Genomic DNA, 26,115 nt, shown 5'->3' with positions numbered 1-26,115 from the left:
CTTAATCCCAACTGGAGACATTATAAGAGGGAATCATGGAATCAAACATAGAGCTGTTGTTCTGTGTCTCCAAACAAAAAGCCAGTCAACAACTGAACCAGGAAACATATACAGTCATGTGGAATATAAAGTATGTGTTTTGGCAGTGAGGTTAATGTACGCCTCATGAGGAATGATAAATAGCTGGTTTAGACTAGTGCGACTGATATACCAGCAGGGCAGATATATTAGCCAATATTAGCTGTTTGCTGATATATTGATATCTGCATTTAGAATGACAGGAGAAACACCCATTAACCATGTTATGAGTGTCAGTGTTATTTAGTTTGTCTACCAGACAGCACTCTGTTGTGTTGGCAACACACAGTCAGCTGATACAGGCATAGCATAAACCAGTAATCCACAACTTGTTAAGTAAAATAAATTACTATTTAAAATGTATTGTCATTTGATCTCATCAAGTACTCATAAATAACTAATAATAGATATTTTAAAAATCTGTTTATGCATCAAATGTCTAAAAGAAAAAAAGATACCGGCCGATGTGTCAGGGTTTAAAATTTAAAATCCAAAATCTGTTGGGTCTCCAGTTAAATTAATGAAAAAATCTGTGTTTGTTATTTCGCTTCATTTCCTTGTTTTGTACACACAGCACTCATCATCCATATTTCTTTATATAGAGTTTCTTCTGCAAAAGAAGAAAGCTGTAAAAAAAACAACAGATTTTTGGCTTCGATGGTTTTTCAACTCTAGAACATAGTTTGTCGAGAACCTTTTTAGTGGCCACTCAACACACTTGCTGCATATTAAATATCATATCTTAAGAGAAAACATTCTGGTTCTCACTCATTTCTAAGCTCTGTCTCTGTCCTTGGCAGGTTTTTAACTGACGTAAATGCAAGTCCAAACATTAGCACTGTGGCAGGACATTGAGACTCACAAGCATCAATGAACTCAAGCAACAAAAACTATTAAATCATATGGAAAATGATTCGTTCAACTTATTGCTGCTAAAACTGGTTCTATAAGCTACTGAATCATGGGGTGCACTCAGTTTTTCACACACAGCTTCTGCATTTTTGTTTCGTTTTTGTTAAATAAATTATGACACTGTTTAATGTGTCACGTGTGAGTGTGAATTTACCTCATTTTAGAACCAGGTAAATACCGGTTGATTTTTTTATATTGTCCTGATCTTCTTTTGAAACATGTCTGTAAGCTCCTCTAGTTGGGAGTGGGAAGTGAATGTATTTATTTATTGTTTTTCTTATTCATAATTTGAGTTAGCACAGTTCTTGTTCAGTACTCTGTTGAATGAGCTGTACAAAAAAACCCATTAAAAACAAACAGAAGAAGCATCTCGGATGAGAGGTGAAACGTTTTCGAGCAACTTAAAAAAGTCCAGACCTGGATGACTGAGAACCTTCACAGACAAACAGAAGTAATGCCGTGCAATTCTTTGTAAGTCTTACTCGGAGACAAAGTGACCAACCTTTCAAGATTCTGCTAATCCTCCTTGGTAAATAACTAGCCATAGAAGTTATCAAGATGGTTGCTCATTGTCATGAACTTTGCCACCACTCACAAAACCCAAAACTGATGTGATTCCAACACCCTGTTGCCAGAAACCACAAGACAGTCCCATAATTCCCGTTATCCACCATTGCCCTATAATATTAATAACTTGATATTGGCATCTTATGCAACAATCCAACATTAGTCATGCTTTAATATCTTATTTAAGTTTCTTCACATGTAAACAAACTTGTATTTAGGTGATTCTGCAGTGTTCTTTATTTACTACACATTACTCTCTTTAATCTACTTTCTGGGTTGTGTGATGTAAGTGATCAAGCTGTAAATGGATGTAGTAGAGATAACATGGACACACCATTTTTATGCTGAATTACTTCTGTGACCGTGATAACAATCCATAACTATTCTTTTTCCTCAAAGCTCACACTGAGCTCCTGTAAATCAAGAAGAGAACGCAGAGAGTGAAAATGATTTCTTAGCTAATCATAATGCAAAAAATCTGAATTTAAAATCTGTCTGATTAATCATCTGATACTCCTTCGAGCATTGTTCGGCAGCCCCAACCATGAATTTCCTCGTCGTCATCCTTCCTCCCGTCTGTACAGCTAGACAATGGTTACAAAAGCGCCTGGAGTCTGGTCTTATTGTAGAGCTCTATGTCCTCTATGAGTTCGTAGGTATTCACAATATTTCCATTTCCCCAGAGGGGATTAATCATGATGCGGGCTATTATAATTTGTTCCTCGAAATTTGTCATGTCTGTGTGTGGCGATGCTCGATGTTCTGGAACCGCACAAGTATCGACTCCATCAATCAGTATTACCACGGTAACGTTGTGAGAGCTCCACTTCCCCTGCGGCCAGTGGAGGGGAAAGGCAATTATGCAGGTACCATATGAGAGCGAGGGAGCTAGAGACAAAGTTAGTGAGAGAGAGCAAGAGAGCACCTGAATAGCAATAAACAGCAAAACAGGAGTGCATGTTTATTTCCCACACCACTTAATGTTTTTTCTCTTTGCACTGTATGCCTGATTGATAATTGGCATTATCTGATTGACTGTGTTCTTTTTGCATAAACAGCCTCTCTGGGTATACGAGGCTGAATGTTTCCAGTATTAAGCGTGGCCATCTGCAGTTCCTTTCCATAGTTTGGTAACTGAAAACTGCACTGGGGAAGGTATTAAAGCAGCACACTACTTTCTCCGTGGTGCAGCTCACTGACCACAATACACCTTGTTCCTGTGTGTTTATGTTGTCTTAGTGCAACCATTAGGTATCAGTGTGATACCTAATGCTTTTATTTTATTTCCTTAATTGCTGTTTAATGATGTCAGCTGTTATGAGAATGTATCTTAGAAACGTTAATATCATGAAAATGAATGAAAAGGTGTGTCTTTAAATATGACAGGTAACCTTGATCTTAGGTAAAATGTGTAAGTTCTGAGAAAATGTGCCCCAATATATGGAGTGTGAACATTTTCACCAATCTTCTCCTGTTAGAAAAGGCACGCTTCGTCTTTGGCATCCCTGGTAAATAAATTACCAGGGCAAGTAATTAAGCTACATGTCAATAACTCATGCCAATTAAAGTACAGAGCAGAAATCAGGTATGCATTGAGTCCAGGACAGTTTTCTTCCTATTGATTCTGTACTAATGCCAGGCAGTCGTCCAAGGCTGGTGTAGTTCCACAGTGTCTGTCAGTCAACAAGTGCCAAGCAAAAACCATTGGAATGCATTACTGTGTTCTGCGTGTGACGTGAGGTCCAATCAGTGTTTCACAACTGTTAGAATTCATTGGGAGAGACAATTTTCACATTAGCACTTTGTGAATTCTGTTCTACTGTGATTTTTTTTAAAAGGAAACAATCACACGCTTTATTTGTTTGCCTATTACGGATCTGTTTAATGTTTTCAAAGGCAAATAGGATGAAACATCTTGTGGGATTCATAAATGTCTTATGATAATCTAGATGTGCCTAAATTCATCTTCCTGTCTTTGCATACAGATGAGACCAAACGACTGGATTAACTGTTAAATCTTTATTTTGTTTATTTACAAAAAGAAAATATTCTACAGTTTTTGCCTCATGGAAATGTAAAATATGTTATGTTACTTATAAAATCCCACAATGTTTAAAAAATACTGTTTTTCAACATTAATTGTTAGACCATGTCAGGGACCAAGCAGTAAAGCATAAAGGACACAGGTGGTTTTAATTCAAAAAATGGGTTTTATTGACCCAAAAATATGAAAATATATTTAACAAAGCCAAAACTTAAACAGGCAGACCAATAAAAGAGGTCAACTCAATAGACTAAACTCAAGATAATAATTAACAGAACCTCAAACAACCATATGACAAACTGACCTGCTGAAATGACACACATGGGGGAAAACAAGATGGCTGCCATATAACCAACTAATACAAAACATTTAAACAAACATGAAACACCCCCCAGGCAATGAAGCATGTGGTGCAATCCAATTAGGCTGTCAGTAGTACTTCAGGTCTCCCAGCCCTTTGCCACACAGGAGGAGACACCAACCCCCAGGTAACTCAAACAAAGAAAGATGTATTAATATAACATAAAACAGAACTTTGACCTTGCAAGGTTAATATGTGTGCACGCCATATAAACATTGGAAGGTGTGATGGAAAAATGAATACATTTAATAAAGAAACAATATTGAACAATAAGTAGAATATTTTAAAGTAGTGACTGTAAATTAAACTAAAGTGAACAGCGGGTGGTGAGGTGTGGAGCTTACCATGTGTGGCATGCCATCACAGACCAATAAAAATGAAGAAACTGAAAACCCCACGTGTCTCATCATTTGTCAGCAAGACAAATGCTGTGATACAGAAACGCAGCACAACTGTTTTTATATATTAGATATTTTTTCTTTTGATTAAGAAAAGTTTTGTTTAGTTCAAATAACAATAGCAACACAAAGTGCTTAAGAATGATTGAAGAAACATCAAAAATGTGGGCATGAATCAAGAATCAAATGAGGATGATGTCATTTGTTTATAAATAATAAGATAAAGTAATAAATAGGTTTGATATCAACAAAGTCCCATGCAGCACAATCGTCCCAGGCTTTCTTTGTATTTTGCATCCAAGAGCTTGCTTTCTTTCTTTCTTTCTTTCTTTCTTTCTTTCTTTCTTTCTTTCTTTCTTTCTTTCTTTCTTTCTTTCTTTCTTTCTTTCTTTAAGCCACTTAGAACTGACCTATGAATCATTCAAACATAAAATTGGTACCTAACCCAACAGACAACTTAGCAAAGAAGTAATTTTAAATGATATTTTAGACACTTGGTTACTAGCAGCCTGTTGCCAAAATCCATCATTTATTCCTTCTTTAGTGGAATCTACAAATTCTTTTTTGAAGATCACAGAGTTTGACAGGAATAAAACAGTATTTATACAAACACACACACAAACTAACTACAGCAAATGAACAGCATCTGAAAGTCATGCCCTTAAGAAATGAAAAAAAAAAAAATCCAGCAAAGACCTGACATATGACTTGAGAGATGCATGTGGCCCTTAAGGTGATCCACATACTCCTCCCTGAAGCCAAGGAGGGCCTCAGTGGAAGGGTGGCTGTCAAGAAGCCATTGTTAAGGAAGAAAAACAGGGAGAAAAGGATGAGGTATGCCACATTACACAAGAACTGGACTGAAAGTCAGCTGCAACAGGTCTTATGGAGTGATGAGTCCAATTTTGAAATTTTTGCTTCAAATTGTCAAAGTGTAGAGAGGATGTCAGGAGAGAGGTGACTATAGCTGCTGCATTGCAGCCAGTGGTCTTGTGGATCCTGTCAAAACTGATGAACTTATGAACTTTATTATTAATCCATCACACAACATCATCTGGAAACCTCTTGATTTCACCATGACAATGATCCCAAACACACTGCCAGTGCAGAAAATTCAAACATAATATCACCAGAACTCAAAATTATTAAAGCAGTGTGAGATCATCTTGACAAAATCCAGAGCAAAGGGCAGCCGACATCCAAAGAAGAGCTTTGAATTACCTTCAAGAAGCCTGGAGAACTATTCCGGAAGTCTACTTAAACAAATGACAAGCTTGCATTAGAAAGTTCAGGCTGTGTTGAAGAATAACGGTGGTGTTAGAATTGTAAAGACTCCGTTTTTGCCTTTTTGTACTGCATTACCATTTATGGTTGCATATTTTAGTAAATCACTGCAGTCATTTCTCCATTTTCCTAATGCAATATAAAGAAATGAGAGGTAACTCAAGATTTTTGCACATAATAGCATAATAGGTTTTGAGATTTCATTTAAAGTTATTTATTGTATCTAATCTCATTTGGATAGCTGTTAGAGATGCCAATAATACAGAGTCAGTATCTCTAAATGTCTTCGTTCTACTCTTTATTTAATATTTTAAAAAAAAACAAAGTTAGAGGATCTCAGGAATCTAGGCTGAGCAGACTAACCAATGTGCTAATAACTGCTAACACTAATCTGAAGGTAGGTAGCATGCAATGCTTTACCTTGGGTCTGCTGATGAGAACTGCCTTTGGAGAGCGGTGAAAACTTTAATCATCGTGAAAATGTGAAAAAGCTTTGGCCAAAAAAAGTCACCCAAAATAGAAAGAAAGTTTTTTCAAGCACTTTAACAAGACTTAGAAAAACACAAATATTGATTTGAGTTGAGTAGGTATTTATACACTGGCATTTATACAGCCAGTGATAAAATTATTATAGGAATATAATAGTCTGGCCATTTACTTTCTCATACCTTACCGGTGTTTTTGCCCTCACTATCATTGGGTTCTGTGGTACCAGGAGAGAAGCAGGAGGTTGGCATTTTGATTGCTAACAACTACTCTTCAGCTCATTTGATATATTTGTTCCCTTATCTTTTCTGCAACATTACGTTTTATAGTTTTGCCAGCAGCCGTGTGACGCACACAAGTTCTCAACAGCACAAGAGTGGTAGCTCAATTATAGGAATAACATGCAGGGAATTTTTCCTTTTTTCTCTCTCTCCCTCCACACTCAAACTGGAGTGGAACCAGCAGATTTTGACAGATTAGGCCCATTATACTCTTCACATAGATTTCGATTAAAACCCTCCAGACAGACGCTCACATTATGATCTATGGTGAAGACGTCCTTAGGAACAAAAAAGACAGCGTATGTCCTTTTTTCTGTTACACAGACTCTGTCGAATGGTAATATTTTTAACCTCGAACAAGAAGCGATTCCATCTGCGATAGTTACTCCTCTACTTAGCACCATAGAATATTTAGCCATTGCTTATAATGCTTTTTTAAGATCTCTTTGTATTACTTAAAAAAAGACTGCCTGGCACTGATCACACTCGGGGCACCGCAGGCAAACACATTCACACAAAGAGAACAGAAACACTGACATGAACACTGTGATGCAAGATGAATATTGTGCATAAATCAGGCATCTTCTTGGTCATACCCAGAGTAAAAAAAAAAAAAAAAAAAAGTAGTGGAATGAATGCCTGCACAACCATCTATGTTTGAGGTAACCCCTTATCATTTTGATCAAAGACAAGGAAAATCAGCCATTCTGCCTGTATCTATATACAATTTATCACTCAGAAATTAGATAACCTTTCACTTCCTGCAATTCTATTTCTCAAGTGTTTCAAGCACAGCCAGAGGTAGTCAGCCACAGTCTTTTAAATAGAAAATTTTCTCCTCAAATGGAAACACTGGAAATCTAATTCAAGCAAGCTTCTAATCTTCTAAATATAATTTTCTGGGAGCGATATGCCTGCTATTGTTATGGAAACAATAAGTAGCAAAATTGAGTTTAACTTAAGAAAGTTGCTGTACTTAGTGTGATAAATGGATACCTAATTTGCATAATTTGCCAAGAAAAAACACTTCATTTTCTAAACTACTGCCAGGGCATCACAGCATAATATGATTTACAATCCATCTCATGAGAACATTCCCAGTGTTGGTTAATATTTCAGTGTGTACAAAACAATACCTGACTTTAACAATGCATGGTCAAAGTCATAACCACTGTTGTACAAGTCCTGCACTATGTGTGTGTAAGTGAACTAGTGAATATTTCACACTCATTTATTTGTTATTAATAATAAACAGCACATCCTACTAACTACTCATTCATTATCGAATACTTGAACATTAGTTTCACTTTTTTGCTCCGTGTAGTAAAGAAAGTATCATACAAAGTGCCCAATATGTAATTCTTCATTTCTTCTGGAATACTTTACCTTTTATTTTTGTTCTTTATGTCCTGAAGTAAAGTGAGACAATTATTCTTCATAATTGTCACAAACATTTGCAATACCGTAAATGTGAGAAGCATTGACAGCTATGCTATGACAGCTAGCAAAGAATCTAGTGGTTAAGAAGATAGATTGGAGACTGGAGAATGGATAATCATCAATAAAATATCCATAATATACATAAAAACATTAACATTGCAATACAGTAATAATATCCTAATATACTAAAACATCAGCCAGTCAGTGTATAAAAATTCTAATACCATCTAGCAGGTCATCACATTGTTAGCAAAATATTACTCTGCTGTTACTAATTGTTTTGCCTCATAGGTATATGTTTGTTTACACATTTGTACCCCTAGTCTGTAGTCTGATTTTACCCAGTTACATGACTTTTAGTGTAATATTACTCAACTATAACTAATGTTAACACAATATGATTACTTGTACATTATCTTGGTAATTAAGTAATAATAGCTAGCCATATAACTTTGTATATAATTATATTATCATTCCCCCCTTGTCTCCAGCTTATTACCCCACTATTATCACAGTATTACCTGGCTGTAATAGAAAGTACTACCCATAAATGTTTGCATTCATTGTTTAACATTTGGGATGCAGGTGACTTGTGATGCAATGCGCGTATCTTAAGCTAAAAGATTTGATGTTTGATCGTTTTATCATAATATTGTTTGAATTTGGATTTTATTGTTTAAAAGTATTATATTTTGGTTATAATATAATGTAACATATTATAATATTAACTATTCATACATGAACTAAACTGGGTTTTATTACACACACAAACACACAAAAAAGAACTAATGTTGAAATAATCAATAATGAATGTGTAATTACTGCTTTGTGCTGCTCTGTGTTTGGATCACCTTAACTAGGAATGACTCACAAAGAAAGTTGCAGTATGAATAATTTATGGATAATAATGAACTAACCATTAGGTTACCTAATGATTCACTTATCTCTCAGCTGGTTCTTTTGCGAGATGTCATTGTCTATTGTATGGTCCTGGATAGGGAAGTAAGTGATGCTAAAAAAAAAGAGTGTGTATTGTATATGTGAAAAGTTAATTAATCCTAAATTACCAACCAAGCAAAGTTGACTCACCTCACTTTCAAACCTCTAATTGTTCCTCCTCCAAATGTCAGCGTTTTATTATAATGGTTTACAGTAACATGGTAATCAATGACAGCAAACGTCAGAGACTGTAATATGCTTCTGTAATTCTAACTATAGCCTACAGACAACATTGCTCCAGCTGAAAAAACACTTGTTAGCTGCATTGTCTTAGTACCCCATCAAAACACATATTATACACTAATACAGTGTCATCTTGTATTCATAACTGTACATACTGTAGAGCAGGCATGAAGTGATTTAACACGACTTCTTTAACAAAGTAAGGCTGTCAAAATAAAATGAAGTGCAAACAATGCTGAAAATGTCCTTTGTGGTTTTACGGAATATCATTTACAGAGTATCTTATAGAGTTATTATATGGCGAAGAAGATGAGAAAACAGCCTCACCAAAGTGTTCATTAGCAGCAGGACTTCTTTACCATGCCACATGAGCTTGATCAGTGCAAGGACTTAACACTGTTTTACGATGTTACATGCTGAAATATCTTTTAAATTTAGGGACTTAAGGAATAACCAGTCATGTCATTTTGGGCTTCCTTTCCTTGTTAGACTGTATTCTTTAAAAAGCAGACAGATATCAAATAAACTTAATTCTTATTCGCATTCACCCAATTTAAACTTCATTTCTTAAATCTTTGAAATACGCTTGTTTTTAGATGTTATATGGGTTATACATTTACTTTTTAATGTAAATCTACAGGCACAAAAATTATTACAAAATAAAAGTGACATTACAAAAACACTGTCTTGTCAGTGTTGATATATTTGCTCCACAACGAAACGAACGAATGTCTAAACCCCGTGCGTGTCTTGGGGGACCTGTGTGTGCGCTCCAAAGGCGCACACTGCAAAAAATATTTACCCGCAGGTCATTAGTCAAATAATGAGTGTGAAAATTTCCATTTTCTTTTCCAGCTGTAACATCCTCCTATCGAGTGACACATTGCTACTTGTTTCCTGTCCAAAGCAGCCTTTTTTAAGTAATGCTCGCTTCTGTCCTTGTGTCATTTCCTTTACTATTGCGCGCTGCCCAGACTTGTTGCAGTGACACTTGCTCTCGAAATATTTCTTTGAAAAGCCAAAATTTGCTCTATATATCAAATAACTGAAGTTATCTCGCTATATCTTATCTCGCTATATCGTGGAGGGGGGAAATCCTTGTTTAGGGTAAAAGGCAATTAAAATTGTCTTTAGGTTCAACAGTTTTTTAGGTTGTTGTTTTTTTTTCCAAAACGGGTTTATTTTTTGCAGTGCGGCTAATGCTGAAGTCATTCTCCGTCTCATACAGCAGCAACCAAGGACAAGAGAGCATCAGCAGTGAGAGGGAAAAGAAGAGAGAGAAAGGTGCCTCCTCTCGCCATTGCGATAATTGTCTCGCTGTTGAATCGATGTCGGTGCAAATGCTGCTCTAAGGGGAGGCAATAGGAGTGGAGGAGAAGCGGGGGGATTTAACTTCACACACGGACAAAACCTATGCTTGGATTTCGGCTCTTTTTCCCTTCGCCAATGCAAAAGGAAATATGCAGCGAAGCTTCACCATCCTCTACACCAGTTTACTGGGGATGTGCTTGGGTTCAAGCTCAAGTTTTCCAAGTAACATCAATATAGGTGAGAATGGCGCACACACATCGTCACCTTTTGTCTGAGAGAAAAAAACATCAACCTCTGATTCAACTTAAGTCGGTGTCTCTTTTTTAATTTTTTTTCCTTTTCGTGTCCACTGTGTACTACATTAACTCCTCATTCTTTGCTTCTCAACAGGAGGATTGTTCCCAAGCGGATCCCACGAATATGAGGTTTTTCGGTTCGCCCTCTCTCACCACCAGGACATCCCCAAACTGGTGCCGCAGGTGGATATGGTCATGATGGGGAACAGCTTCTCCATGACATATGCCTGTAAGTATCTCAGTGGAAACTGATTACATACTAGTCCATGTAGTCCACCTATTGAACCTAAATCTTTAAATCCGTTTATTGACTTTGTAAAGAGCGCTTGCAACTCCATTTGTAAGAGAAGAGAAGAAGGAGGAAAAAAGCCTGTGTAGGCTGTAATTGCTTTTAATACAGGCCTACTGCAAAGCGTGTGTTCGTAGGTTATCTTATTAACTGTTGCGTGGGACCGCAAAGGACTTGTTTCCTCTACATGATTGCAGCGTGGTTTGCGCTCTGGGGAAGCCGCGGGGATTCGAAAGCAACCTATGCGACAGCGACAGCTTTCCTTCAGTCATGTAACAACAGGTTTTTTGTTTTTATGGCTCCTCGTATATGATTTTTAAAACGGCTGCCAATGATCCCAGAGCGCCTTATGCTTCTTTTATAAAGAAAACAAGGAGTCAGCGCAGATCATGGCTCTCCAAACAATGAGGAGGGTAAAAAAAAAAATACTCCAAATGCATTTCTAATTAGCCACGGATCACAATCCGATTATCTTTTCCTGGCAGAACACAGACTATTAAACCCTCCCACCCTGAAAGCTTCACAAACACCAGCACACAAAATAAACGTTTTAACTTTTGGGACTTCACCCTCCTCCTTCTTTGTATTAATATGGATCTGGAACAGGCAGACGTATCCTCGGCTAACTCAAGTGAGAAACTGTGCCAGATTCTCTGACAATGGGATGCAGGATTTATGGTCATCAAGCAAGTTTAAAAGTCCTGCTGGTGAAACCCAATAGTCAGAGCAGTGTGAATGCTATTCTCCTGTTGGTGATAATGTGTGTCATTATGCCAGCACCAACAATTGCTCCGTGTCTGAGCTGTGCAAAAGAAATGTCAGTCTAAATTGTTTCATCTTTGTTAGCCCTGCTCTCATCCTTCCTTTGTATTCTGACATGATTTTGTCACCCTTGAGGCTCTTCAGCTGTGTTTTTCTCATTTCATCCTCGACTCCTCTGAATTTGCCCGTGGCTCACTCGCACTCTCTGTAGTGAAGTCGCACACTTCCAGGAGATACCCTTTGACAACCCTGTCTGTCTGTCTGGCAGGTGTGTGATACTGCTTCATCCACAGACATTTACTCCTACTCCCACTTTGAGTCGTTGCTTTTTCACTCTGAACCCTCCCCGCGATTCAAAAACCGGTCTTTATGACTTCCCTGCTGGAATGTATGCAGCAATGATATAAGTGAAGAGAAATTAATGTTGATTTATAAAGACACGAAATGCAAGTGTAATGGTATTCTGACTCAGAGTTTTAATGTAATGTGGTTGTAGTCGTTCTTATGAGATTCGGTTATGAGCTTAAAATTGGATTGGAAATAAAGCATTACTTGCAGCGGCACTCATGTAGATTTATAGACATCAGGTGCTGGCTGCTGCTGAAAGCTGAACACAACCACTGAAAGGACATTTACCCTCATCTGTCAGAGTCTAACAAAATATATCATTAAGCTTCATGCTGTGACTTGTTCTCAAGACCACACGCTTTATGAATCACAACCTATACAGAGACATCCATCTGCAGCGTGTCTTGTGGGAAATACTGCAAAACCTGCAAAGTCCACAGCAGATATTTCAACCATCATCCCCCTGAACTTCCCCCACCCTTCAGCCATTTAGGCCACAGAGCCAGGGAGCGCTGTGTAATGAAATGTAAACACACCCAAGATGCCCTCATTAAAGAGACTGTCCTCTGCTCAGAAGGGAGCGTGATGTAAAATATAGGAGGCAGGCTGCTGTTGAATGTTTGCAGATTTCTCCAGTGGATCAAACATGGATCCTATCGCAGTAGGGAGGCTGCTGCTGGTGGTGGTGGTGGTGTGGTGCATTAACGTCTTTGTCACCGCGTGCAGCCAGTGGCGAGACATCAGCACAAAGAACAACTCAGATGGCTCTCGCCTGCCTTTTTTCTTAGATTTTCTCAGTCTTTTTTTTTGACTATTTTTGCCAGAATTGCTTCCAGAAACCATTTGATTGTACATATTTTCTTAAAAATATATATATCTTAGATATCCACAGACATCCTACCAAGCAACACACATACCCAGAGCTTAACGTTTTTGGTAATTTGGTGCTAATAATTCAGTCAAGGGTCATTGCTATTATCCAACTTTTCCCAGAGGTTGATTAGATCTATTCTCTTTTAGCTGCAGATGATGCAAACAGACTTTCCTTTTCTTTTCTATCTACCCATCCTGTCCTGTCTTTGATGTTTAAATTTGACCCCCCTCCCACCTCCCATGTCATGCACATCATTGCAGTCCATGGGTATGATGATGGGCTACGGTACAAGCGTGTCAGAAAGATTTGCAGTGGAAGGAGATGACAAAAATGAAAATGACACCTCTTCCTGCTGTGTGTCACTTGCTCTCAAAAGTGTTTGGATGTGAAGGCTATAGAGACATGTTTGAGAAGAAAAAGGAAAGGCTCCGGGGCTTGTTTATAATGAGTCAGATGAGAAACGCAGCCTATTCCTGGATTTCCATTTTGTGTGGTAACGTGGAGGAATTTTGTTTGCGTGAATCTACATCTGGGTGCCCTTTCTATTTAGGATGTCTCGGGTGACTGACAGTTCACCTCTGTAAGCGTGCGACTGTGGGAATGTGCCCGGGGCTCTTGGGGTCCGTGAGTGTGAAAAGCAGAAGGGTGAATGGGCCCTTGTGCACGGGGATGAATGGAGCTCCGGATGAGGGTGATGCTCATCAGCTGGCTCTTATGACCAGCCACTTCCTCCAGAAGCAAGTCTACACAGCATCCACAAACACATGCTCTCTCTCTCTCACTCACACACACACACACGCACACACACGCACACACACACACACACACACACACACACACACACACACACACACACAACACACACACACACACACACACACACACACACACTCACACTCACACTCGCTGGCACCTGCCTAAAGAGCAAAGGAATAGGGGCGGGTGGCTGGAAGTAGGGCAAAGGTGACAGAGAAAATGAGAAGAGATAAAGAAAGCCATAAAACACTGAATGTTATGGGCAAAGTGGTTCATTTTATTTCCTGCATGTGGAGTCATCGGGGTAGTAATAATAACGATGGCATCACTGTCTGCATAATGTGAGGCTAATTTGCATTTCTCTCCTCTTCCATCTTACGTTGACAGGCAAAAGCGAGTCAAAAAGTAACAGAATTAGCAATATTGCCTTTTTACTGCTGTGTTTTCACATTTCCAGTAAAAGTGCTTGCTGGACTGTTTCCTTGTATACGTTTGCATCGTTTAAAATAGCTGCCAGGGATGCTCAGCATAGATAGAGAATGTTAGTCACCCAACAGTTAGATATCACATTACCATAATCTGCTACTGGTTTATAATGCAGATGTCTCTGATTCACTAGCTTCATGTCAAAGTCTCTGCAGGCTCCCGCCTGTATGCTCTGTTTCTCACTTTGATGTGCGGTAAGACTTACAACTAATCTTTGGCTATTTTTGGTTAAAAATGTAAAAAGAAAAAAGAGGGCAAAAAATCAAATAAAAAATAAATGAATTAAAAACATTGCACTTAGCAGCAAAGCTAGACTGTGGAATTTCCAATAATATATGTTTTGCTTCAGCAGCACCTAACTTACATTTGATTTTGTGTCACGTTCAGCCATCTTGACAATAAACCTTTCTTTAGGACTAATTAGTGTTCATGGAAAACACGATATGCGTTGACAGTGTGATGTAGATAGCAGTATTTTCCCCAGCTCTCTGAGGGTCAGTTAAAAACCTAAAGAGAGTGTGAGTGTGAGGCGGCAATGATCAATGAAGTGAGCGCTCTGTGGTAGCCTGCCTAGCTGATCAATAGAGCGTAGATGGGGGTGTGGGTTTGGGGTGGTGGTGGTGGTTGAGAGAGAGGGGGGGGGGGGGGGGGGACTGGTCGTGTGCTGCTTGTAAATCACATAGTATCACATAGACAGTATCAGTGAGGATATGAGTTATGGGAAGAAACTAAACAGGTACTATACCGACATGGGTCGTGGAGTAACAGTCTGACATGTACATAATAAGGACTTACCAAACAAGCAAGTTTTAATTAACTGTAGCAACCACTCCTCAGAAAAAAAACATCAAAAATTGGTGATTTATTGTTTCTTTTATTGACTATTATTAGTTTATCCATAATCACTGGCTCCTCCACACCATTTCTTTGCCCTGTCTTTCTCCTATCACCCCGAACTGGTCATGGCAGGTGACTGCACCTCCCTGAGCATGGTTTGCTGGATGTTTCTTCCTGTTAAAAGGGAGTTTTTCCTTTCCACTTTTACCATTTGCTGGCTTAGAGGGGGTCATCTGATTGTTAGGGTTTCTCTGTATTGTTGCCTTACGATATAGTCGCACAACTGTTTATAGCTGTTGCTGTGACTTGGCACTATATCAATAAAATTGAACTAAAGTGGACTAAAACAAAAAGGAGGGCTGTTTTTGACTTCGTCTGGATAATTTCTTTTTATATGCCATAAGAAGTGAAAGCTTGTGAAATTTGTCACTATAGGAGCTTTAATGGAAGTGAGGCTGAGAGGTCTGGCATGGGAGGAAATATAGGGTGTCTGTCAGCCATAAAGAAAGCACGTCAAGGAAAACAAAAAGGAGAACTCTGAGTGTAGTAACCACTTCTAGTCACTGATTGAAATTTAGTGTGTGGTTTCACCGTTGTGCAGGTAAACATTTTTTGCCTCAGTGCAAAATGCAAAATATGGAAATGTAGATCAATATCTACCAAACATTTTGGCTTGTGACCCCTAAACTAAAAAAGCAAATTAAAAGAATTAAAGTCTAACATGTGATCCAGAACACTGGGGCTACAATCCCATGTCAAACCGCTTATATCAATAGGAGTTACGTTCCAGTAACCAAACTGGTGGACAAAATCCTTTACCTTGAGATAACTTTTGCCATCATGTTGTGTTTTCTCATGTGTATGCGCTGCCACATTTACATGGCTCAAGTTTTCCCCATCAGTGTAGTACCATGGTCTGACTATAAAAAAGAAATGTGTGCGAGCATGTGAGACTGCTTTCTGAAATCCTCTGTTCACACCCTTGCGCGCACACACAATAGCTAACAAGAGACAGAGCTTGAACAGATGCATTTAATGTATTATTCAATGCAGCACATCCAAAGCTATCACTCCGTGGAGTTATAAGCATAAATATGTAATAATAAGCCGACAGAAAAAAGAGAATTCAACCAACTCTGTTAAACACTATAATGCTTAGAAATGTTCAGCTTTCCATAGGAGAAACTTCAAAAAAGAAAAAGATGTCATCCTTCATTCTTTTCCATTTCTAGGTGCAAACCGACATGTTTCAGTTGGGGTGAAAGCAATGAGTGGAAGAGGGTGGTGGTGGGGGTGTAGGGAGTTAAGCTGCGATTTCAAGCCCGGTGGCTGGTGTCAGTGAAACTCTGGCTGGTTGTATTTGGGGGTTTTTTTTTTTCCTGTTGTAGCAATTGTATCAGTCGTTGAGGTCCATCTGTGGTGACTGACTTCCACAGTGCATGCATGTTCAGAGGGATTACAGAGTATTCAATTTGCTATTGAAAATGGCAGACAAAAAGCAGATCACTGCTCCCTTCTGACTGTTTGGGACATCACAGTTATTTGTCAAGAAGAAAACAAAAGGAAAACAAATAAGAAAAAAAAACTTGTGGCAGTTCTCTTGGGCTAGAGTCTCGCAGGTGCTGGTTTGATGAATGAGAAGACTCCGTTTTTTTGTTTTTTTTTTCTTGCTACAGAGCACCAGGGATAGAGAAAGACCCATAGCAATCAATGCAGATCAGCCAAAACCTCTCCCAGAGCAGCAGACTGATAGGATGCAGAGCAGGAGGGGGGTAGATTTTTTTCCCCATGTTCTGTGCGTGTGTGTGTGCGCTTTTGTTGCTTTGTACAAGGAAGACAGAGGGAATGTACACATGGGGCAGGGAGGGAAGAAGAGAGTAATGGCTGCGAAACAGAAAATAAGCAACTTGTCATTTAATATCTTCGCCCTCATGTGACTTTTTCTAAGAAAGACTTGCCACATGAAAGTGAACTGACCAGCCAGTTCTGTTGTGAAGACAAGACCACAGCCTTTATCACACATCTTATTTAGCCCAGAAATGCACACACATTACTGATGATTGTGTCCACTCTGTTTCAGTTTGTCCCCCTCATTGTCTTTCAAAACCAACTCCAAATCCTCCTCTGTATTCATGCAAGCTCACCAAGTATTTAAAAAAATCTGTCGCCTCTGGAGGTAATGGGAGCTGGGACGTGGAGGTCTGAGCTGAGACATCTGGGGCTGGCAATTAGAAAACAATGTGTTCGCGGATGAGGACCAGGATTTGTGTTGCAGGGTGGAGGGACGAGCGCCTGATGATGGCAGCTGTCATGTTTTTGCAGCAAAGACAGAAGCGGAGTCCCTCTTTTGTCATACAGTGCATTATAGGAGCCTCTGTGTACTGTAATGAGGAACAAAGCCTACAAGCATATTAAGCAGTGTCACACAATACAACTGCTGTTGTTGTTGGCACAGTTGCACAGATTACACAAAAGTGACACAAGAACTGCAACAGTTGTTAAAAGTCGCAGAAGCAGAAAAGGCAAGAAATGAAACAGAAAATCATGCATCATCACATATTTTGCCTTACAGCTTAGACTGTTGTGTATATTTCCTTATGTGTAGTCGCATTAACTTGTGTGGCTGAAGTGTTATAAATCAGACAGATAAATGCATTGCAATACTAGATTTAACTTTTTGCTAGCATAAATTAGCATTATAACTGATACCTGGATGGTCATCATGCCTGTCAGTCTTGGCTGTCAAACTTAGCCAAGCGTGAAAAACCCACAAGATAATGTAATTATAATTACGTATTAACATTACTAATTTTGATACTATGGATGTCAAACTTGATACTAAAATAAGTATCTAAATAAACAAATGACTCTAATAATTGCTACTGAAAATTACTGTTGGAATGGATATGCATTTGCAACATTATTGATGCAAGTATTGATATCCACACTGTCTTTGTCTCTTCCAGTTGACACACAGCTTTACACAGCAGACGGGCAGGCACATAGCCCCTCCCCTCACTAGCAGCTAAACACATGAAATGTGGTTGATATTCACAACGCTATTAACTATTAGCAATTATCCGATACAAATAACCATCTGTTATCATTATGTAGCAGCTAGCAGCTGTGACCAATAATAAGATTGTAACGGTAATGCTGGAGCTAGCGTTATATGTCCTGCACGTCTGTAACATTACAGTGTTAATTTAAAAGGATAAAAAAATTTGTGTATCTATCTATGTTTCTGTTAAAGTCTGAGATTTAATTCTGAGAAAAGACTACCAGCAATTAAATAGAAACATCTGCAGCACCATCTCAGAAAACATAGATAGATAGATGTGTAGAAGAGCATCATGAGAGATAGGTCCTTGATGAATAAGAACAACATGATACCACTATTAATATTGATATAAACGAGCCTCTAGAAACTGCCAAACAAAGGCTCACAGCTCAAGCCAGTAGGCTGAAGAGATATAGCAAGAGAAACAGAGGCCAAGAAAATAAATGCCTTGTTCTCCAAAGATCCGTTCAGGATGTACTCTCGCAGAGCTAGGTGGGTCTGCCTGCGTACTGCTGGAAGAACATCTGGGAGGAAAAGGTTCCATAATATCAAGTGACTAGTGGACCTAAGAGCACACCATGAAAGCCTGGCAGCACAAATAAGGGACTTGCTAACAGCAGGTACTCATCCACTACTGGCTAACACAGGGCAAAACAATCCCCACAAGCATACAGTATCGTCAAACTACTGTCCAATTACCTGTCTCGCCACAACATGGAAGATCCTCTCAGGCATCATAATATCCAAGCTGAGTGAAGACATGAGCACAGCTCAGAACAGCATTGGGAATAATACCAGAGGGTCAAAGCAGAAGCTGATGGTTGACAGAGCAGTACACCAGCCAAACTAACCTGAGCACCACATGGCTACACATAATCCTATAACTCTTGCCCCACACATGGATACAGGAGTGCTTTGGAGTATACAAGGCTAATAGTGTAATAATAGTGTAATAATAATGTAACATTCATCTAGAACTGTAAAGTGTGAATGATCATAATGTGTGGAATATACCAAGGTGATACGCTGTCCCCACTGCCATTTTGTCTTCAACCCCTTAAGTGAGCTCCTCACTAAGAGTTGATACAGATATACAGGGAGTGCAGAATTATTAGGCAAATGAGTATTTTGTCCACATCATCCTCTTCATGCATGTCGTCTTACTCCAAGCTGTATAGGCTCGAAAGCCTACTACCAATTAAGCATATTAGGTGATGTGCATCTCTGTAATGAGAAGGGGCGTGGTCTAATGACATCAACACCCTATATCAGGTGTGCATAATTATTAGGCAACGTCCTTTCCTTTGGCAAAATGGGTCAAAAGAAGGACTTGACAGGCTCAGAAAAGTCAAAAATAGTGAGATATCTTGCAGAGGGATGCAGCAGTCTCAAAATTGCAAAGCTTCTGAAGCGTGATCATCGAACAATCAAGCGTTTCATTCAAAATAGTCAACAGGGTTGCAAGAAGCGTGTGGAAAAACCAAGGCGCAAAATAACTGCCCATGAACTGAGAAAAGTCAAGCGTGCAGCTGCCAAGATGCCACTTGCCACCAGTTTGGCCATATTTCAGAGCTGCAACATCACTGGAGTGCCCAAAAGCACAAGGTGTGCAATACTCAGAGACATGGCCAAGGTAAGAAAGGCTGAAAGACGACCACCACTGAACAAGATGCACAAGCTGAAACGTCAAGACTGGGCCAAGAAATATCTCAAGACTGGTTTTTCTAAGGTTTTATGGACTGATGAAATGAGAGTGAGTCTTGATGGGCCAGATGGATGGGCCCGTGGCTGGATTGGTAAAGGGCAGAGAGCTCCAATCCGACTCAGACGCCAGCAAGGTGGAGGTGGAGTACTGGTTTGGGCTGGTATCATCAAAGATGAGCTTGTGGGGCCTTTTTGGGTTGAGGATGGAGTCAAGCTCAACTCTCAGTCCTACTGCCAGTTTCTGGAAGACACCTTCTTCAAGCAGTGGTACAGGAAGAAGTCTGCATCCTTCAAGAAAAACATGATTTTCATGCAGGACAATGCTCCATCACACGCGTCCAAGTACTCCACAGCGTGGCTGGCAAGAAAGGGTATAAAAGAAGAAAAACTAATGACATGGCCTCCTTGTTCACCTGATCTGAACCCCATTGAGAACCTGTGGTCCATCATCAAATGTGAGATTTACAAGGAGGGAAAACAGTATTTAGTATTTATTTATTTATTGTCATTGTCAAGAACAATGAAATTGCGTTTGGGGCTTCCATACAACCCAAAAAAAAGAAGAAAATAATAAATACCCCTTAAAACCCAAGTGTACATATTTAACCCAGTGTGACTCCAATGCAATAAGACAATCCTTAGCAATAATGTTCGTAGAAATTCAGACAAAGACCTGAGAAACATGATAAAATACAACAATGCAACCCATTCAATATTATTGTACTGTGAGATATGATATCAGATATGATAGTTATCTATTTAAGAAAGAGGGGGGGGCAGGAGGGGGAAGAGAATAAAGATATGATGCACCAATGCAGACCAGTTCATTGCTATTAAGAAGTTGGATATGGTTATTGTCCGTGAGAGGGGGGCAGAGAGTTCAGGAGCCTCACAGCCTGTGGATACAGGCTGTTGGCCAGTCTGGATGTTCTGGCCTGTATAGACCTGTACCTTCTCCCTGAGGGCAGCAGATGGAAAAGGTGGCGCGCAGGGTGATGTTGGTCCCGCAGGATACTGTGCACCCTCCTCAGACAGCGAGTGGGGAAGATATCCTCTCTGAACAGTGTCTGGGAGGCTGTGGTTGCTGCTGCACGCAATGTTGATGGTGAACAGATCAAAACACTGACAGAATCCATGGATGGCAGGCTTTTGAGTGTCCTTGCAAAGAAAGGTGGCTATATTGGTCGCTGATTTGTTTTTGTTTTGTTTTTGAATGTCAGAAACATATATTTGTGAATGTGGAGATGTTATATTGGTTTCACTGGTAAAAATAAATAATTGAAATGGGTATATATTTGTTTTTTGTTAAGTTGCCTGCACACACAGATATCCCCCTAAAATAGCTAAAACTAAAAACAAACTAAAAACTACTTCCAAAAACATTCAGCTTTGATATTAATGACTTTTTTGGGTTCATTGAGAACATGGTTGTTGTTCAATAATAAAATTATTCCTCAAAAATACAACTTGCCTAATAATTCTGCACTCCCTGTAGAGTCAAGAGTGGAGTAGCCATAACCCACCTCCCGTACATGGATGACATCAAGCTGTAGGTGCAGTGCTGTCCTGGTAACAGCAAAGATACTGTGAAATACTCTCAAATTCCCAGGTGAGTTTGAGGAACACACATACCAACCTCTCAAGGAAAGTGAAAGGGAGATTTATATGTATCTCACCCATCTATCCATCAATGGAAATTGATGGATAGATGGGCGAACTCCCAACTCTTGAGCCACAATCGCCCCATGGTATCAAATTTGAAGTATTTTCCTGAGTATCTGTAGCAAGTTTAAAATTCCAATATTGTGACTAACACACACAACCACAACTTTATATTTCGACAGTAATGACGTTACTTTATTTTTGTTAAGCACTGGAGTATCTCTAAATACTCGCGCATGAGCTGTCTAGCCTATACAAGCTCAAATTGCCATTTTACACAGGATTCACATGGTAACATCAGACACAGCCACCACAATTTCTAAAAAAAACATTCAGGGACATTTTAAAAGTAATAACCAACACAACACCTTACTCTGTGTAACTCTGCAATGCCTCCGTTTGAGATGATGGAATGAGTTTTGAGGTGTTCAAAATTCTTCTGATGCCTGTTACTAGTCCTCAACCCCCCCACACACACTCAAATGCAAACGATCTCCTTATATTGCTCATGTTCAGCTGATTCCTTTTTACACTTTCAAATTAATTCCTTGCGCTTTTGCTTTTGTATTCTTGTGTTAATGATAGAACTCATCTGTCAAACCTGTGAGCCGCATACATTCTGTAGTGTAACTGCATGTGTACACAGTTCCTCAAACGCCTGAGACTAATCCACTCTACGGAGTTATCGATATCAAGATTTAAATACATCAGGGTAGCGGATTTAATCCATGAATTATCCATAGGTGCCTTGTCCTGTACTGTTATTGATTGTCTCTAGTATCTGCAAGTTGGAGTCAATGGCTCAATTAGTTAGCTGAGAAAAAACTGGCTATAACATTATTCATTTATCAAGCACTAACAGTCAAATGTTTGCTAGGTGTGTTTTTTTTTTTCAAATAAATACATTTTCTACTTTTGCAGCCCTAGATAGAAATGATTTTTTGCAGCGCTCATAAATTCTGCTCAGTGACCACAATCATTTCCCACGAGCTCGGCTGGACTCTGTTGAAGAAGGTTTTTAATTCATACAGAGGTTCCTAGTGAATTAGCTTGCAGGTTGTGAGTTTGGCTCTCCTTGCCCCTCATATCCACTTCCATCACTTCCCCTGTCAGAGAAATGAAAGCGTGTGAGCGGGACTGTCCCTCTGCACCTGTCGACACTGATACGCAGATGGGGAGATAATTGCGAAGGGATAATTGTTAAGGAGATAATTGGAGTTTCCATACCCCCTGACAGGAGCTGGTCTGGGCTATGTTTCTGACCCGTTGCCCAGGTAAGCATTTGTTCAGCAGGCGGCAGGGCTCCGCAGCAAACCAGATTGGAGACGTGGTGAGAAACAGTAAGAAGGAGAGACAATAGCTTGGCGTGAAAGGGTTAGAGAGTGAGACACCAGAAGAGAGAGAGATGTTCGGAGCGGAGGGGAGTGCTTTCACACCCTCGATTACCCATTTAATGAGGCGATGCGGTGCCATTGTTTTATTACTTAGAGGAAATAGGAGAGATCTAGATTTCACTGTGTGGTCCCTTTATTTCCCACTGCTAGGCTGGCATCTGTTCTCTTTGTTCGCAGCATTCTCCTTATCATTTCCTCTCACAGACACCCGTGCTTCTCTTTCTTTGCCTTCTGTCTGCTGTCACCTACATTTTCAAGACTCACTTCATTTTTTGCTCATCCTTATTAACCTTCCGTGGCCCCGTTTTCAACTAATATAAACTCTCATGAGTATCCAGTGCGCCCTGACTTACAGTCTAAGTCCTGTTTGGTTGTTCAACTGTTGGTCCCACATCTCCCCCAGAGTTCAGTGTCTTCCTCTCTGGATTTAGTCGATATTTTCCTTATTTTGCCCCCTTTCTTACTCCTTCAGCCACTCTTTTTTATCCTCTATCTCAATTTTCCCTTTTTCTTTGTTGCAAAACACAATTTTATTGCTTTTGTTGAGGAAGTACATCTCTTTTGAGCTTGGGAAGGTAACGCTGTTTAACCTGGGAAACAACAAATCGCTGGAGCAACAAATTGCCGTCTGTCAAAAAACCAACGCCCTTTTTAAAACCTCTTGAACCAGTTTTGACTCCCTTAACTCTTAAGTATCGATTTTCTGGAACATACATGGATCAAAGAATTACCACTACAATGCGCTATGACTAAAAATACTCGTTGGCAGATTTTTCAGGATTTTTAAGGCGATGCAACTGAAAACTGCTTTGACAGCGAAACCCTCCTACGCAGTCATGTCTGGAGACTTTCATGCAGATCTGGGTTGGTGCTGTGTTTTGGTCCCCTGGGTCCCTGTCCTCTGCGCAGAAGGAGATTGATTGCACTGTGTGAGTCATGCTGTGTTGGAGGGCTCGCAGAGTAGGCCACCTCCACCCCATCACCTGGGGGGTTCTTTACAAGCACGATCTGTGTGTGATACGCTGTCTTGTCAAACCCAGTGAGACATTATTGTTATTTTTTATTTTTTTTATTGAAATATTTTTGAGCTAGCGCTTAACGTTTATGAAGGGGTATTGTTTTTTACCCTTAAAAGAAAAATCAGGTCTGAATGCTTGCATACAAATGTGCGGTCTGATTGAATCGGTTATTGACTTCTTTTGCTCGTCCTTTCATTAACATAGCTGATTAGCTCTCCTGAAGATGGATGAGACCAGAGGGACCACAACATGCTCTCTGTTTTTATTACATACATTATCTGGCAGTTATTAGCCATGGGTGGCTGAGTGGAGGATAACTGTGCGCCGAGCAGTGTCTGGTGTCAGATGTGTTTATCTCCCCTCAAAGTGCTCTGTGGTTGATTGAGTGACCCTTCACCCTTGTGAAGGTGGTGTATTTTGCTGCCTCATGTGACAGCTGCCTTCCTGCTGGTGTCATTCCACTCATGTTTCCAAAGGATACTTTAAACTAAGTGCAGAAAAGTACCAAACCCTAGGATTACCAGTGTAAGCCAGCAAAGAAAAGGAAGTTTACTTTTCTGAAAACAAAAAATTTAAAATGTTTTTTATATAGATTTTTCATTATTTTGTGAGGAATTTAAGGCTTTCATTACAGAACCAGGTGCAGAAAAACGGGAAATGGTATCCAACTAGCCTCTCTGTTGCTTTAGCTACTAGGTTCATACCTACACTGCAACCAATACATTCACTTCTAAAAGGAAATGTTTGACAGCCTAGTGGATTGCTGCTGATTTTGTCCCCCCCTAAATTTTATATGAAGGCCTATAAAATCTATTACATGACAGTTCAAGAATCAAAAAAGTATCTTCGCTTCCAGTAATAAACAGTGTAAGAAAGATAAGAAAGACATCAACCTGCTAGAATCATTTGGGTAGTGACTGTGCAATGCTGTACATATCTCAACACTAGTTTTACCGCAGCCTAACACCTGCTGTTAGAAATGATAGAACTGGGATATTTGGTATTTCGTACTAAACAAAAAGTCCACAGGACAGTGATAAATTGTGCAGGTGCTTAGCAGGATTAGAACCTATTGTGGACACTGAAACTATACTTGAGGTTTTCAGTTATGTGATGTTGTTTTTACCTGACATAAATAGGACTATTGACAGATCATTCCACTGTCTCGAGTGTTGAGAACCACTTTGTATCACTTGGAAAAATAGGCCAAATAAGCAGTGTGTCCCAGGGCTAATTATAAAAGCGTCTCATTATCATCATCAGGATTTTATGTATAAAGACATTTTAAATGAAAATATATTTAAATATAAATGATCTGAGGATTTGATTTTGTGTTGATATGAACGATACATGTAGGAATCTTACCCGTAGTTGTCATTTTGGGGGGCAGGATTGGAAGCATAAGATCCACAAGAAACTTGACTTACCTTGAATTTTGCGTACCGTTTCTATAAAATGGTGCTACAGGTTCACAGCCGCTGGTCACTGTGCATTCATTCCTTTATAAAATGTAACTGTGCTGATTAATCAATCAAACCTTAATAGCTTCATTGGAACTACAGGAAATCTGCAGTTTTATATCCGTGCAGTAGTTTCGGAGCTCTTTTGTAACAGATCTCGATGTTCATCCCTTGATTTTATGATGTTGCTCCAGGGTTGTGAGGGGAAAAAATTAGACAGGACCTTTAAATTTCTCACACTGGGCATTTTTTGTTTCCTAATTTCTTATTTTTTTAATTTCCTTTTTCAAGAATTCATGAATAATTGAATGTGTTTGGTTTTCCTCTTTCTATAGGCTGAAAAGGGACTAGTTGGAAAATCGTGATGACGTAAAGGTGTAGGATTGGATGAGATGACTTTATGAATCAGTCTAGCAACAGTATGCTGAGCTAGAAGAAAGCTGGATTTAGCAGCTTGCAGCGCTCAGTCTTAGTCTAGTGATGCCCGCAGGAAAAATTCATGATTTCATAGCATTTGAAACAGATTTCTTTGAAGTTTCACAGTAAATAATTCACCGAACTGAGAACGGTATACAGTCGACCAGAGGATAAGATGAGCAACCAAATCGGATGTCCTATTTTATGGAGTCATCTGGCATGTCACTTCTCAGTAGTGAGGCTCTATCAAAAAAAACGATCTTTATGGATGACTGAACAAGAACTCTCCAATCAGTATGCTCCCTCCAGCTAAACCCAGCTTCCTGTTGCTGTGAAATTTCCTGTCTACCGCTGACCTTAATGTTGCACATTATAATAGCATGTATAACCCAAGGGAGGAAAATAG

At 39.4% G+C, this 26,115-nt stretch overlaps 1 protein-coding gene across 3 annotated transcripts in view; it reads left to right on the top strand.

Annotated features, from left to right (window-relative positions):
* The first annotated feature begins 10,013 nt into the window (after positions 1–10,013).
* Positions 10,014–26,115, top strand: part of gria1a (glutamate receptor, ionotropic, AMPA 1a) — an 89,034-nt gene continuing 72,932 nt past the window's right edge. For all 3 annotated transcript variants that reach the window (XM_014412132.3, XM_004541131.4, XM_004541132.3), the window contains exons 1-2: positions 10,014–10,581; positions 10,735–10,869. In XM_014412132.3, the coding sequence (XP_014267618.1) occupies positions 10,494–10,581; positions 10,735–10,869 (223 nt within the window). In that variant the 5' untranslated portion in view covers positions 10,014–10,493. The remainder of the gene's footprint in view (positions 10,582–10,734; positions 10,870–26,115) is intronic.

Source organism: Maylandia zebra, linkage group LG2, assembly GCF_041146795.1.
Source record: "Maylandia zebra isolate NMK-2024a linkage group LG2, Mzebra_GT3a, whole genome shotgun sequence".
Taxonomy (NCBI): Eukaryota; Metazoa; Chordata; class Actinopteri; order Cichliformes; family Cichlidae; genus Maylandia; species Maylandia zebra.
Note: the sequence above shows the minus strand (reverse complement) of the source record. Positions and strands in the feature narration are given on the sequence as shown.